This window comes from Diceros bicornis, chromosome 5 (genome assembly GCF_020826845.1).
Source record: "Diceros bicornis minor isolate mBicDic1 chromosome 5, mDicBic1.mat.cur, whole genome shotgun sequence".
Classification (NCBI taxonomy): Eukaryota; Metazoa; Chordata; class Mammalia; order Perissodactyla; family Rhinocerotidae; genus Diceros; species Diceros bicornis.
Window position 1 is genome coordinate 95,245,925 of NC_080744.1, and position 14,849 is coordinate 95,260,773.

At 43.1% G+C, this 14,849-nt stretch overlaps 1 protein-coding gene, 1 long non-coding RNA gene and 1 other non-coding gene across 12 annotated transcripts in view; 2 read left to right on the forward strand and 1 right to left on the reverse strand.

Moving 5' to 3' along the window:
• On the forward strand, nt 1-9,638 carry LOC131406500 (uncharacterized). 9 transcript variants are annotated; one of them, XR_009220153.1, is made up of 6 exons: nt 1-151; nt 961-1,125; nt 1,595-1,699; nt 2,484-3,936; nt 6,545-6,580; nt 7,085-9,638. It is a non-coding gene; the product is annotated as an uncharacterized LOC131406500 (long non-coding RNA). The 9 variants fall into 9 exon arrangements; XR_009220154.1 differs by lacking the exon at nt 961-1,125 and having other exon boundaries at nt 2,484-2,562; nt 3,776-3,936; nt 7,085-9,637; XR_009220152.1 differs by lacking the exon at nt 961-1,125 and having other exon boundaries at nt 1,587-1,699.
• Nucleotides 5,353-5,480, forward strand: LOC131406669 (small Cajal body-specific RNA 15). The gene has a single exon (XR_009220295.1). It is a non-coding gene; the product is annotated as a small Cajal body-specific RNA 15 (non-coding RNA).
• FSD2 (fibronectin type III and SPRY domain containing 2) overlaps nt 8,865-14,849 on the reverse strand; it is a 22,183-nt gene continuing 16,198 nt past the window's right edge. For both annotated transcript variants that reach the window (XM_058542543.1, XM_058542542.1), the window contains 2 exons: nt 11,670-11,846; nt 8,865-9,117 (listed from right to left, as the gene is read on the reverse strand). In XM_058542543.1, the coding sequence (XP_058398526.1) occupies nt 8,865-9,117; nt 11,670-11,846 (430 nt within the window). The remainder of the gene's footprint in view (nt 9,118-11,669; nt 11,847-14,849) is intronic.

Consider the following 14,849-nt stretch of genomic DNA (forward strand, 5'->3'; position numbering starts at 1 on the left):
TTGCGAACGAAATCAGATGCTCGCAGGCTGGCGTTCTTGTTGTGGGGCGTAAGGCCGAGCTGTGACCGGTTTGTGGGGCGGGTGATGGCGGCGTCCTGGTAGGCAGGCTGGAGTGTCAGGCTTCAGGGATCCGGCGGGAGCCGAAGTAGAGGTGAGGGGCCGCTGTATTTGTCGCGGGGTCAGCGCCGCCAGAGACCCAGGTCTCATTCCTACCTGACTCGTGTTCAGCTTCCTCGATCTCGTCTGGAAAACGAACTTGGTAGCTCACGGAACTGTGGTGGGGCTAGATGTGGAAGGGGAAAATACACACTCGGAGTAAAGTTTAAGAAAGAAACTCAGTAGGTGCATTTCACCTCGGTGATACCCTGTGTCTTGTAAGGGATATGATGTGAGGGCCTGTGCAAACCCAGACGTTCTGAGCCGGCGGCTCCTGCTCGAGGCAGCAGCACCTGTTGCGTTAATTTGAAAACACACACAGTTGGTAATTTTTAACCTTCCTGAATCTGCCGGCAAAAACATTTGGTATTAGAGGCGGAACAGAACCATCGAGCTCATACGCCTCGTTTTATCTTAAACTGAAGGGCAGTGAGAGGAAACAGGCCGAAGGCCACACCGTTTGTTGGTGATAGAACCGGGACCAGAAACGAGATCTCTTCATTTCCAGCTCAGAATGCTTTCTTCCACACCGTGGAAGGATTGCGAAACAATTCGTCTTTTGGTGGGGGGAATGAAAAGGAGTGAAGAGGTTGGGTCTGTACCTCTAGGTGCAGTGGGAATCCATCAAAGACAAAGTCAAGATGTGTCAGGAGTTAGAGCTGTGTCATTTATGTACATTTTAGATGCTCCATAGATGCAGATGAGTCTGGCATGTCGCTTCTGTCATTTCCTATGCAGCAGCGTATGTGTAGTAACAAAATGTGAGGATGGAACTTGCATTACCTGTTACATACCTTGACACAGAAAGTCCTGGGGTTCGTAGATATGGGCTCACCCTGGAAGACTTAGAGCTAACTATTATCTGAGCTCTCACTGTGAATGTTTGCTGTAACAACCGTGGAAATGTATATCCAAAACACTGAGTCAGAAACCAGCTATAAAGAACTTCTAAGTTGCCCGCAAATCCAGGTGAGATGCTGTGGAGTGCACTGCAGTCATACCTCTGCTGTCTTCTTAAGTAATAATGTGTTTGGCACTCAAGCTGTTTAAATGTATTGTGCATTATCTCTTCATCTCTCTCATATTATTAAATGGAAATGTAGAAAAGTGGGTGAGCCAAAGAGGTCTAGAAAACAACAATGAGTTATTTTAGCAAATACTGAAAAACTGTTGGTGTCACATAGGGGAACTCTTACTGCTGAGGAACTCATTCAACTAGATGTTCATTATGGGGGAGCCATGAATACTCTATAAACGATTTTCAAACTTTTTGCTCTCAGGATTCCCTTAAAAATTATTGAGGATTCCAAAGAGCTTTCATTTATGTGGGTTATATATCAATATTTATGGTATTAGAAATTAAAACTGAGAAGTATCTAAAAACAGGAATACAGGCATACTTTGTTATATTTATGCTTCACTTTATTGAGTTTCGCAGATGCTGCATTTTTTGCAAGACCCTCCACCAGCGAAAAGATTACTGCTCACTGAAGGCTCAGATGATAGTTAGCGTTTTTTAGCAATAAAGTATTTTTTAATTAAGGTATGTACATTGTTTTTTTAGACACAATGCTATTGCATACTTAATAGACTACAGTATAGTGTAAACATAACTTTTATATGTACTGGGAAACCAAAAAATTTGTATGACTTTATTGTGATATTTGCTTTATTGCAGTGGTCTAGAACTGAACCCACAAAATCTAGGAGATATGCCTGTATACGAGCACACAGTTTGTCAGTTGTTAAAGTGATGGGTATCCTCACAGGTCATGTAGCCTCTGATTGAACTCTGCTGTATATTCATGGAATGAGAGTGAAAAGGGCAAATAATGTCTTAATTATTATTATGAAAATAGTTTTGACTTGACTAACCCCCTGAAAGGATGTCAGGGGCCCCACTGGGACCACACTTAAAGAACAACTGCTCTATGCAGATGTTTCAAAGAAATTTTAGATGATGTAGACAAATTATTGCTATTGCAAGTGATTGTGACATGAGCAGAAATATCACCTTAAATATGCAATAATAAGGATGGTGTTATATTTCTAAGACTTGTATCGAGGCACAGGGAATACAAACAGATGTCCATTTTGTGTTCTCTTCATCCTGTTGATTTGTATAAGGCTTCAGACAATGGTTGAGACCATCTCCTAGAGAGTCAAGAGCTAAGAAGAGAAGACTCCACAGTTGTGTGGATTTGGACATGGACAAGCCACAGCCGGTTTCTGTTTCACTTGCTCCCTTGGCCAGTTAACTTGCTCACCTTCCCCTACCAGTGACCGGCAGCAGGTTACAGCCTCCATCTCCCTTCTCTGTCTTCCAGAATTCACGTGACATTTCAGTGGATTAGTAACTGCACAGAAACGTGCCCACAGCTGAGTTCGTAATTATTACATAAATAGGTAATTTAATAGGTGCTTAAAATGCCTTCTATTTTGCAGCAATCCTTGATAGTTATATGTGGTTATTTGGGGGAAATTGGCTGAAGTTCTTTGAAGGGCTGGGAAGTTATTTTTCTGATTTAAAATAATGAAACATAGACTCGCACTGTCTGACAATTCTAGCCATCTGTCAACTTTTTACGAAAGGATGACATTTCAGTAATGAGGGGGGCGTCCATCTGATGTTCACCCTACGTATAATACATAAATGTGGCCGAAGTTGGGGGGGAGGGGCTGCTGTTTGGTACTGAGCTACTTTAATTGTTGCTTGTATCATTTGTGAGGAAGTCTCTCCCATAAAATGATTCTTAAAAGACACTTGACATTTGAGAAGCAATCACCTGTGATCCTTTTAAGTCCTTAAGTTTGTCATTACCTTTACAGCATATACTTTCCTCCGTAAAAGTTTTAGATTCTAAGACCAGCAGAGAGCCACAGAGTCATGTTGTGCTGTAATATCAGATTGTCCATCAAGCTCTCTCAGGGCTAAGAGGGTAACTTCTACTCACCAGCCTCCAGGCCATACGAACCCAATTTATGTTTTGGAACATTTAAAATACATATGTTGTAGATCTTTGGGCTCTCTTAAGAATAGTCAAAACTGTAATATTAAATATCAAAGGACTCTTGCAGTATGGGGGAGGAGCATTCTAAACCACACGCATCTTCCCTACCTGCCAGATTCTCCTAAGCCCCCTCCCACTCTTCCCAGGTTAGAAGTCACCATGGAGCACTGTTACTAATGGGATTATGTGTTGGATCCCTCAGGTGTATTAGGACAGAAGAAAGGTTGAGAATGACTCATATGTATTTTTTGTGTGTGTGTGAGGAAGATCAGCCCTGAGCTAACATCTGCCAATCCTCTTTTTGCTGAGGAAGGCTGGCCCTGGGCTAACATGTGTGCCCACCTTCCTCTACTTTATATGGGACGCTGCCACAGCATGGCCTGACAAGCAGTGCATCAGTGCACGCCTGGGATCCAAACCCAGGCCGCTAGCAGCGGAGCACACGCACTTAACTACCACGCCATGGGGCTAGCCCCGATTTGTATGTATTTTTAACCTCCCCTTTCTCCCCCTGCAACACACACAAATTTGAAAGCTGTGTTGCTTTCTACAGAAGAGGATTTTCTTTTAATTTGAAAGACAGTTTGATGTCTTTTTTCTCTTTTCAGGTATATGAGCTCTTTGAAAGCAGATGCTGTTGTTTCCATGTTCTGATCCTTTAGAGATTATGAAGGCACAATTCCTGCCTTTGATTTGCTTAACTTAACAGTCAAGTGGAATAGAGGCAGGCCAGTGGTTGCAGTGTAGCCACTTAAGTGTGCTAAAAGAGGTGAGTGTGTGGCACTTAACTCAGCCTGGGAGAGGGAGGAATTAGGCAGTGCTTCCAAGAAGTGACCTGAGCTATACAGGCATTAGGTGGACAAGGAAGGGGAGGTCCATTCTAGGTGCATAGGAATCTGTGGCTGGTTTATAAATTAGATTGTACAAAAGATGCTATTGCGTATTTTATACGTTCAGAGCTCTGTCCTTACTTTTGGATTGTGCTTCTCTTGTTTTTTCTCTCTCACTGCCCCTCTCCCCCTTAATTGGATGGGTATTTGGGATATGAAAGGAAGTCAAAAGGTAGGAATCTTTCTGAGTTTGCTGAGAAGTAATGTGTATACTCAGTAAATCCGTCACTGAAAACTAAGTTCCTGCTTTGTTAAAATGCACAGCTGGGAAATCTCAATTTTGTTGGTTGGGTGCTTTCCCAGTGAATGGATTATATTCTTGTCTCCTATCCTGTCTATTTGAGTTTAAGGGAGGTCTCTTAAGCTCCTTTCAAAGAAAAGACCTATGTTTAGACTTAGGAATGAGCATGGGGGAGAGAGCAAGATTTGAATCCAAGTTCATAATACAAAAACATTTGTATTGGCTATGTCTGAGTGACTGTGTGTTGTTTTAATCGGCTACATGCTGTTTAGTTGAATTTGTATAATAATAAACGATAGTTTAATTCTACCAGGATTCGAGTAGGGTGGAAATAGAGCAGAAAAACCTGATTCTGTTAAAGTCTGGGAAAATGAAGAAAAAGCAATCAATCAGTGAGTCGGGCTTAATTTTTTACTGGGTTGGGAAATAGCAGAAAACAAACAGTGAAGTAGTAGGACATGATCTACTTGACAAGAACCAGCATTCAATAGCATCTCTAAAATAATTTCTAACTTGGGGAATTGTTGTGCCCAGCTCATCGCCACACTCCTTCCAGTAGACTTCCTAACTGACAGAAAAGATGCTAACTGGCTGGAGTCTTCTTTCCAAATCACAAACTCTTATCTTGCATTTTAGATTGACTAACCACTGCAGTGAAGCAAGCATATGTAAGAGTTCAAGTCTTTTAAAGCTTGAAGTTATAAAAATAATAAATTCTCGGGGCCGGCCCGGTGGTACAAGCTGTCAAGTGCGCGCGCTTTGCTGCGACGGCCCAGGGTTCACCGGTTTGGATCCCCGGCGCGCACCGACGCGCCGCTTGTCAAGCCGTGCTGTGGTGGCGTCCCATATAAAGTGGAGGAAGATGGGCGTGGATGTTAGCTGTCTTCCTCAGCAAAAAAAGAGGAGGGTTGGCAGATGTTAGCTCAGGGCCGATCTTCCTCACAAAAAATAATAATAATAATAATAATTATTATTATTATTATAAATTCTCATTCCCTTAATATATTGACATACTAGAAGACAGTGTTTTAAAAGCTGAACTTGGTCATATTCTCTGGAGACTTAAGAGAATGGAGTCCTTGAAGTCAAGCTGACTCTGCTTTTAGCCTCCTAAATGAAAAGGTAGATAGAACAGTTCTTGTTTGCAAAATAAATTCAAGATCTACTTATCTACCAACAGCAGTTATACACTTTCCATTGTCTTCCTATAGAAAATAGGAATAGTAAATTTATAGATGAGTAAGGGTGGAGAAGGACAGAGTGAACTCAAGAGAATCTTACTTTACTAATTGATAGGAAGGTGACTAGAAATTGGAAAAGTTGTTTAGGGAAGTGGGGGGGGGACCTTTCTTGTAGTGCAGTTTTCATAGGGTCTAGGAAGTTTTCTGGTAGCTAAACCTCCTTGGATAGAGAGCGACCTGGTCTCATGTACAGAATGCCGTATAATGGTGAATTGTGCGGGGGAAGCTGCCAGTGTGTGAGCCTTGTAAAATTATGATTTTAACAGATTTTAGAGGATGAGAAATATTAAGAAAAAGGCCTCATTGCCCATGCATTTGCTCTGCTTTATGCTGCTGACCAAGCACACACTTCAGAAATATTTTGTTGGATGTGTACAAGTGATTGCATATCATTGTTTGAACCAGCAGGAAGTCAATTATTAAACATACACTTTTCCAATTAAAAGGCAATTTAATTTTACCAGAAACCAATGTCATTTTGTATCCCAAGTCTAACCAACTTCCCAATCCCATCTAATAGGGGTGCCTTAAATTCTGAATATTCTGCATTACTAAACCCATGTTAGGGCTGGCCCTGTGGCTTAGCGGTTAAGTGCGTGCACTCCGCGGCTGGCGGCCTGGGTTTGGATTCCGGGCGCGCACCGACACACCGCTTCTCCGGCCATGCTGACGCCGCGTCCCACATACAGCAACTAGAAGGAGGTGCAGCTATGACATACAACTATCTACTGGGGCTTTGGGGGAAAATAAATAAATAAATAAAATTATAAACCCATGTTAGTTTACGCCAAGACTGTGGTGGTTTTACCTATTCTCTTTCCCCTTTGTTAAGGTGGGGAAGCCAAAGCTTATGTTAATAACTTGCTCAGGAGTTGTAAAGTAATATAGGTAAAGCTGAGAAAGGAACAGATTTTGGTATCTTTTGTTTTAACTACCCATTATCAGGAATTGTGGCTACAATGGTCTGACTTGTTAAAAATCTTTTTCTGTTTTGTTTTTTAACAGATTTATCAGCAGGTTGCAGGGAAACATGGCCTTGAGGTAAATCCTGCCCCTTGTTGAAATTTAGTTTTAGCAGAGTGTTCATGGTATTTTAAGGAATTGCAATATTTTACCAAAAAAACAAAGTTTTGTTTTGCTTCTGTTCTAGACTTATTTTTTCTTCTAAAAGATGAGAAACATGTTTAAACAAAGGTTCTTGATGCTGAATAATTGTGATGCATCTACCTTGTTTAAATTAAGTGGATTTTAAATGTCAAAGCTAATTCTAGACAGTTTTTTCGTGGTCAAATAAAATTTTATTAAAACCTTATAGGTGCTGAGTTTTTACCCATTTTATCCATGTTCATATTCATGTGAGGTACTCCATAAAGCCTATTAGAACCCTGAATTCAAACTTGCCTTATCTGTGATGTCCTACTTCCTACTTGGTAGTTTCTATTTCAGTAGCTGAGAACATTTTTGAATATACACATATGTATATTTTAATTGTTTATGACTTGAATTGTTTCTGTGCTTACGTTGGTTGTACCTTCCTCATTTCAGGGTAGTGATCCAGCTTGGCAGGTCAGGCGCGCGTGCGTGCACGCAACGAGCTGTAAGATTGTGAAGGTGAGTCATTAATGCAGGAATCTGAACTTCTGTTTATAGCAGTTGGCAGTTTTGAGAGGAGATAAGAGGTGTTGTGTCAGACTGGGAGTGTGCTGGAAAACATGCAAGTTTTAAAGTGAACGGTTTTTCAGTTAACACAAAACCTTAAGTGATGAGATGAGGGGCAAGCTGTTTAGAGGCGTCCATGGGGCACAATACTAAATTGTCTCTGAGAATTGCTTCACAAGTGGAGTCATTTCCTCTGCATCTTGACTCGGAAGCTTGAAAATGCTTTGTGTGCAGAGCTTTAAGTGACAACTAGAAACTTGAACTGGACAACCAGGAATGCGGCTGATGGGGCTGGGCATTGAGGTCACAAAAGGGCATGAGAGCAGTGAGGCAGGCTGCCCAAAAGCTGCTGCCTGGAGACTACCTCTCCCACCAGTGCTCAGCTTTGCACCTTGGTGGGCTGATGTTTTCTTTTAAAAAATTGTGCATTTGCTATATGTCATATACTGTTAGGCGTTCTCATGTTTGTCATTAAATCTCCCGATCCTATAAGAGAAGTATTATTTTTCTCTGTTTAAAGGGAAACAGGAGCTCTGGAAGATGATGTGACATTTCTAGGGTCGTAAGGCAAAGTAGCTACAAAGTAGCAATCAAACCTAGGTCTTGTGATTTCAGATCTGGTTCTCTTTACATTACAGGACAGTTCCTAGAATAGTTGCAACTAATGTTTTCTGTTTTCTCCAAATCTATCCCCTGATCCCCTAACCCACACAAGCAGTGAAAACACCACATTTATGTGTAGGCTGCTGTGTGACACGAAGAAGCATGTAATTGTAGTGTTCCATTTTTCCCAATCTTGTCATCAAGCCACAGATGCCTTCTGTTCCTTGGTGCTACCTCCCCTCCAGGTATTCTCCGTCTCCGGGCCATAGGTCCTTTGTTTTCATTTTGAAGGAGCCCTGCCGTCCCTCACATGGAGAGCAGTGAGAGGCTGAAGAGCAGTGGTTGGATGAAGAAGAAACTCGTTTATTCAGCAGATATTTGGTGTACACCTGTTATGTGTTAGCCCTTGGGAACTGATGAACAAAACAGACACTGTCCTGCCTTCATGGAATTAGGCCTTATAAAGGCCATTTCAAAATTAGAGTGGGGTGAGTACTATGAGGGAGAGGAACAGGTTGTTGCAAAGGGTGTACAGTGGGAGAAACTCATCACAGTGCCGCTGACTGCTGGGAAAACAGGAGAGGAGAAGGGCACAGGGCTTCCCTGCTTCTCTTTGTGGATAGACTCTTGCCTTCTCAAGTCTGTTCTTGGCTGAAATGTCACGAGTGTGCTGGAGCTGCTGGAGCCACTAACACTGTTGTATCTCTTCCCTCCCCATCCCCCAAGCTCTGAAAGCCTTGGAAACTCAGATACCTTGCATGTACACAAATAGACCAATATAATTTGATAACTTGAAAGACCTTTGAGTTCATTTAGTCTGAGCCCTCATTTTACAGCTAGGCCTGGTAATGACTGACCTAGCATCACACAGGTGGCAGTGCACAGGACTACAATCCAGGTCAGGTGAAGTGAGTGCCAGCACACCAGTCTGCCAGATAATAACATGAGCCACAAATTGTGCTGGGCGCGTGGTCTTGAATGCCGAGTTCAGCCAGCTGAGGTGTGAGTGGCTGGGAGAGGCGTAGACGCAGAAGAGAGACAGGAAGCTGGCCATCAGATAGGTCTAATAGAAAGTGACGTGCTTTGGCATTGAAATGCCATTATGTATCTTTAGACATCCGGGCTTTTCCAGAGAAAAACAGGGATGCACAAATTGGCGAAACTGACAACCGAATGTGTATAGATGCTGAGAAATGTCAACATTGAAAAATGACAATTTTGAATTTTCATAGTCTAATAGAATGCCAAGCTTCCTTGGGAAAACTGTTATTCTTATATCTGGAGTCGTCTTGTTGTGTAGAAATTCGTACTTATGCCTGAAGATTAAATTAACAAAGCTTCAGAAATTCTGTACATGGGCTATTAACAGAATATTTCATATTCATTTTCAAATATTCCTATGATTGTATTATTTCCTTTTATTAAATGACTACCAAAGTAACAGGCCATTTCTAAAACTGTACTCGATATCTCTTCTCTAAAATTTGTCCTAAGAAACTTATATTTTTAAACTCTTTCTGAGCAACCTATTAACCTAAGAAACTTACATACAGTATCATAAACTCATATTACATCAAAATATGTATAGAAATGTGTGTATGTATAGAAATAGTACATTTAAAAAGTTTGGGGGCCGGCCCCGTGGCTTAGCGGTTAAGTGTGCGCACTCCGCTACTGGCGGCCCGGGTTCGGATCCCGGGCGCGCATCGATGCACCGCTTCTCCGGCCGTGCTGAGGCCGCGTCCCACATACAGCAACTATAAGGATGTGCAACTATGACATACAGCTATCTACTGGGGCTTTGGGGGGAAAAAAAAAAAGGAGGAGGAGGATTGGCAATAGATGTTAGCTCAGAGCCGATCTTCCTCAGCAAAAAGAGGAAGATTGGCATGGATGTTAGCTCAGGGCTGATCTTCCTCACAAAAAAATAAATAAATAAATAAAGTTTGGATTTCAAGATTCAGATGTGTAGATCCCTTGCAATAAAGACATTTGAAACAGGGAACCTAATGATCTTTCATGTAACAAAATGGGCCTTTGGTTTTTGTAATCGGTGCACAAGTACTCTGAAGGCATCTAGTTCTTCAACTTTGAAACTGAGCAGGGCATCCCGCGGCCTGTCATGGTTCAGCACCGTTTCACACGCTGGGGATCTTTTCACCAGGAGATGAGGTTGCTTCTCCTGTGTGCTATGAATATGGCTGAAAACAAAGCCAGGCACAGGAATTTCCTAACCCTGCTACCTAAAGATGTTTGAAGAGCTGTGTGTGCCAGCATGCTGGTCCAGATGGCTGAGATGACCGCTTAGAATACGATCCAGGTGTGTCAAAGCAAGCCAGCCTATCTCCATCCCAGTTCACCTCTTCCCCTCAGCTTTGTTTCTTAACTAAGCAGCTACCAGAAGCTGTTAGGCCTTCCTTCTACTTTCCCTCCCACCACCAATAGAGTCTAAGACTGAACCAAAAAACATGAGTCAGCTAGGATACCTTACTCTCATTCTCTACAGGTAACACACACAAACTCTTGTACAGCTTTCCAAGATGGGACTGCTAGTGCTTGGCTTTTTGCCCGCCCTTTTTCTTTGTCTCTCATGTTGTCTCTCCTCTTCTGTCTTTGAACCTCCTCACCTGTCCCACTACACGCAGATTCCTACACTTCCTTTATGTTCCCCTAGTTTTTCTCTGTGCCTTGTTCTTACCTTTCTAGGAGAGGAGACTTGGATTTTTAATCTTACTTCAGGCAGAATCTCCAAATACAATATTTGGCTCAGTGCATAGTATTTCTTGCATTCCCCAAATTGGGTCTGAGTTTTAGTAGAGTCCCTTATAGTCTAAAGATCTCACAGGCAGAAAGTTGGTCTTCCCACTTATGGTTGGGCATGACAGATACTGTTTAACCATGATGGAGGCTCATGGGCACAGAACATTGGATGAAACATTAATAGGGTTCAGCAAACGAGGGTCAGAGGCCCCATAGTACAAGGGGTGCTGGGAAAATGGTATGGTAAACTTTTTGTGCAGTTTTTGAGATGAAGGGAGGTTGTAGCCATGGCTTTCTAAGTCTGAAAATGGCCATTGGCCTGGCCCTCGTGGGATTTTCCCAGCTTTATAGAACTGCTCCAGTGTAGAGGACAGAGTGCTCAACAGCAGAAGCAAACCAGAATTAGCTGTAACCATTAAGCCTCTGCCCACACTTAACTTAAAGAGATGGAATTGGGGCTTCAAATCAAACTGTATTCATTTAATAACGGTGAAGTTGAACATAAATGAAAAACCAATCACTTAGTGGTTAAGACTGCTGTCTTTGGAGCCAGACTGCCTGGATCTGAATCGTGTTGGGTGGATTGTAGCTTTCTTGTTTTTAAAATGGGAGAATATAGGGCCGGCCCCGTGGCTTAGCGGTTAAGTGCACGTGCTCTGCTGTTGGCGGCCCGGGTTCGGATCCTGGGCGCGCACTGACGCACCGCTTGTCCGGCCATGTTGAGGCCGCGTCCCACATACAGCAACCGGAAGGATGTGCAACTATGACATACAACTATCTACTGGGGCTTTGGGGGAAAAACAATAAAATAAAAAAAAATAAAAATAATAAATAAATAAAATGGGAGAATATGATGGTGAGCAGTAAACAAGATAATACATGTAAGAGTGTAGAACGTGCTTAGCACATAACAAGCTCTCCATGAATTTAGCTATTTCTGTCTGAAAGAAAAGTACCCAAAGCTGCTCTTTCTCTTTTTATCTGGACTTTAGGGAGATATCTTAGAATATTTTATAAAACACGTGGGCCTTAATTATTGCTGGTGAAAACCTTTGTTCTCTTCTTTCAAAAGCAAACCTTAGTCTTGGGTATCCAGATTTTACTTTACCTTGATGACGCAAATGTGTGCCTCAGGCACCAGGAGAAGCAGTCTGCTCCCAGGTCCTTCTGTTTAGGGACATCTTCAAAGGCCACGCCCACTGTGTAGTCCAAACACTCGTCCACCTCTACCTCCCAGTAATGGCGCCCTCGGACTGGAATTAGATTTCCCATGACAGCAACACACCTGGTTTTAGAAAGTGGAAGCGTGTGTGACTTGGGTGACCGAAGCCTGGCTGTGCAAGTGAGCAAGGCCGACTGCCGGGGCAGTCAGTAGGTGGTCTGTGAATGTGGAGGCAGGTGTGCTGAACACCTCACTTGTAAAGCAGCACAGCCTGAGCACTCAGAGCTCTTCTCACTGATGCGGAGATGAGAAGAGGGTTATTACACTGCTGGTGAGGAGGAGACAAACCAATAGAAAAGTCTGTTTGCCTTTTTAAATGATTGGGCTTTTAAAGTAACAAAAAGTTTTGGTTCACTTATTCAAAAAAAGGAAAGGGATTGAAATCTCACAGAACACAGCATAGTCAAGGCAACCACGTGCTTGAAGTTCAGGACAGGCCAGCACTCACTTATACTACAACACTAGCATGGACGGTCTCTGAGGTGATGCTTCTGTTAGAGATAGCTACAGGTAGGAGGCAAGGATTCTGATTTCAGAGGCAGACCGAAAAAGAACAAAATAGCCCATTCCTCACAAGATGTTAAGATCTATCGCCAAGATTTCACTGGAAACAACTACACTTACATAGGTCACAGTTATGTTTTGTTCTACAACAATAAAGCACTCTACCGGGAAAGGTTTTCACTGGAGATCAGATCACATCAGTGTCCCCAAGGTAGATATTCTACCTCCTGCAGGAGCCTCCTACATTACCCAACTTTATGTAGCTCTCCAAATCCCTAGGCAGATTTATTCAGCTGTCATTAAACACACTATCTCTGCTCTCAGAACGCCACATTCTAAACGCCCTCGAAAAGCTTTGGGAAGGAGAGTGCACCTTATTTAACTCCTCGTCTATAAAATGAAGCCATGTCTGTTCCAGGGTCCAGACCCACATTTCCACCCACCTGTTGTTTCTAACTCAGGATGTCCCAAACTGAAATTATCATATTCCTACTCCTCCCACCTACAAAAGTTTGTGTTTTGGATGTGGTGGGGAGGGGTATATACCTCGCATGTTTTCTGCATTTTGCTTAATAGACTCATTACGCAGTAACCCAAGATAGAAAACTAAGGAATAATGTAGTGGTTACAAGGTCAGCTTCTAGTTGAATTCTGACTCCCAACTCTTAATAGCAGCGTGCCCTTGGGCAAATTGCTTAACTTCTCTGTGCCACAGTCTTCTCATCTGTCAAATGGGACTGATAATAGTATGGCCCTCACAGGCCGTTGTAATGATTCAGTGAGATAATCCATGTAAAGCCCTGGGAAGTGTGCAGCACCTGATGACTACTCTGTAAATAGGGCAGTGATATTACAGTCCCTGACTTGTCCCTCCTCCACTTGCCCCTTAGCCAGTTGGCCACTCTCATCGTTGGTTGTATGTGCTAAGTATCTGTTGAATCCACTGGCTCCTCTTGTCCACCCTTCTGCTGATTTAGTCAAGGCCTCCACAGCCTCCTCCCTGGTCTCCTTGTTCCCCATCTGCCTCTCCTGCTCCTTCCCCAGCTCATCCTTCACCACGTAGTGTGAACTTTTTGAAACATAAATCTGATCACATCATTCCCCTACTTTAATTCTCCAGTAATTCTCACCACCTAAAGGATAAAATACAGACTTTTTCTTTGCACTGGACCTTATCTATCTTTTCTGCCTCATCCTCCACCTCTTCCCATTATGGATCGTGTGCTTGAGGCTATGTCTGCCCAGGGAGCTTTTTCATAGTTCACACAGAGTGAAGCAGCAGTGGCCTGGTCAAAGATGTGTGTTTTCAGAGGCCCAGGTGAATGGAACTCACCATAGGAGGGCTGTCTCTGTCTGGTTTTTGAGGGGATCCTGTCCAAGAGAGCTTCCTGCAAGGGTTGAGGAGACCTCGGCAGAAAGAGCCTGGAGTTGTAGTGTTGGAGGTTGATGGGTTGTGAGGGGCCACAAGAGGGAGAGAACTGCCATCAGAGGGGCCTACCTGGGGAATTGCTGAGGAGCCCACGAAAGTGCCCATGAGGGAGAGTCAGCTTTAAACATCACATTGGTACAGCCAATGTTAAAAACAAGACACCAGGCCCAAGATGGAGTCCCTTTATGCTAAAGGACTTCACCAAACCGAGACAACTTATAGTTTCGGCTCTCCCAGAAATGGAATCTTAAACTGGTTAATCAGGAATTGCCTGACCAGCACTAGTTAGGTGATCTGCCTGATTCCTGCTGTCCCGTGAAGGAAAGGAACCTTGCCATAACCAACCCACTTTTTTGCCTACTGTAACCTCCTTATTCCTGCTCCCTTCTGTCTATAAATGTCTTTCATTTTGTGCAGCTCCTCAGAGCTCCTTTCTGTCTGCTAGATTGAATGCTGCCCAATTCCTGAATCATTGAATAAAGCCAAAAATCTTTAAAATGTACTCAGCTGAATTTTGTTTTTTAACACAAGTAAGACCTTTAATTGCTTCTTATTCCTCTTCATGCCCCCAACCTTGGGTTGAATGGGCAGAGGTGAGAAAGGATAAAGTTGTTTCCACTGTACCCTGTGAAGTTCTGCTATTTCACGCCAACGCTTACATACAGTAGGTGCTTAACACATACACGGTAAAAAAGGCCAGCAGGGAGCCAGCGTCGGAAGAAGAGCCAGCTGTGGGGATAGGCGAGGACCCAGGCAGGGAGGGTCCTAGATACAGTTTTCATCCGTGGATTTCTGGCCCTCACAGGAGAGCCCCTTTTCTTCCTTGGAAGATCCTCCTGACTCTAAATCAGCCTACCGAGACCTCTTTTTGCCCTGACTACCAGGAAGCTGAGAGCCACGTTTAGTGTTTAATCTTAGGAAGAGAAGTAGCTGTTGCCTATCTGTGTTCTTTTTCCTTCATTGCTTTAATTTCTCTGTTTCAGTAGAGTATATTTGCCTCTTATTTTAATCCTTCTTTAAGTATTTGGAAGGAAGTAAGGTATAAGTAAATCACTTCAGCATTGGGTACTAAGCTCTGGAAATAGCCACAGATCTAGACAGCGTGCATCTTTGGTGACCACCCCTCCCTTGGG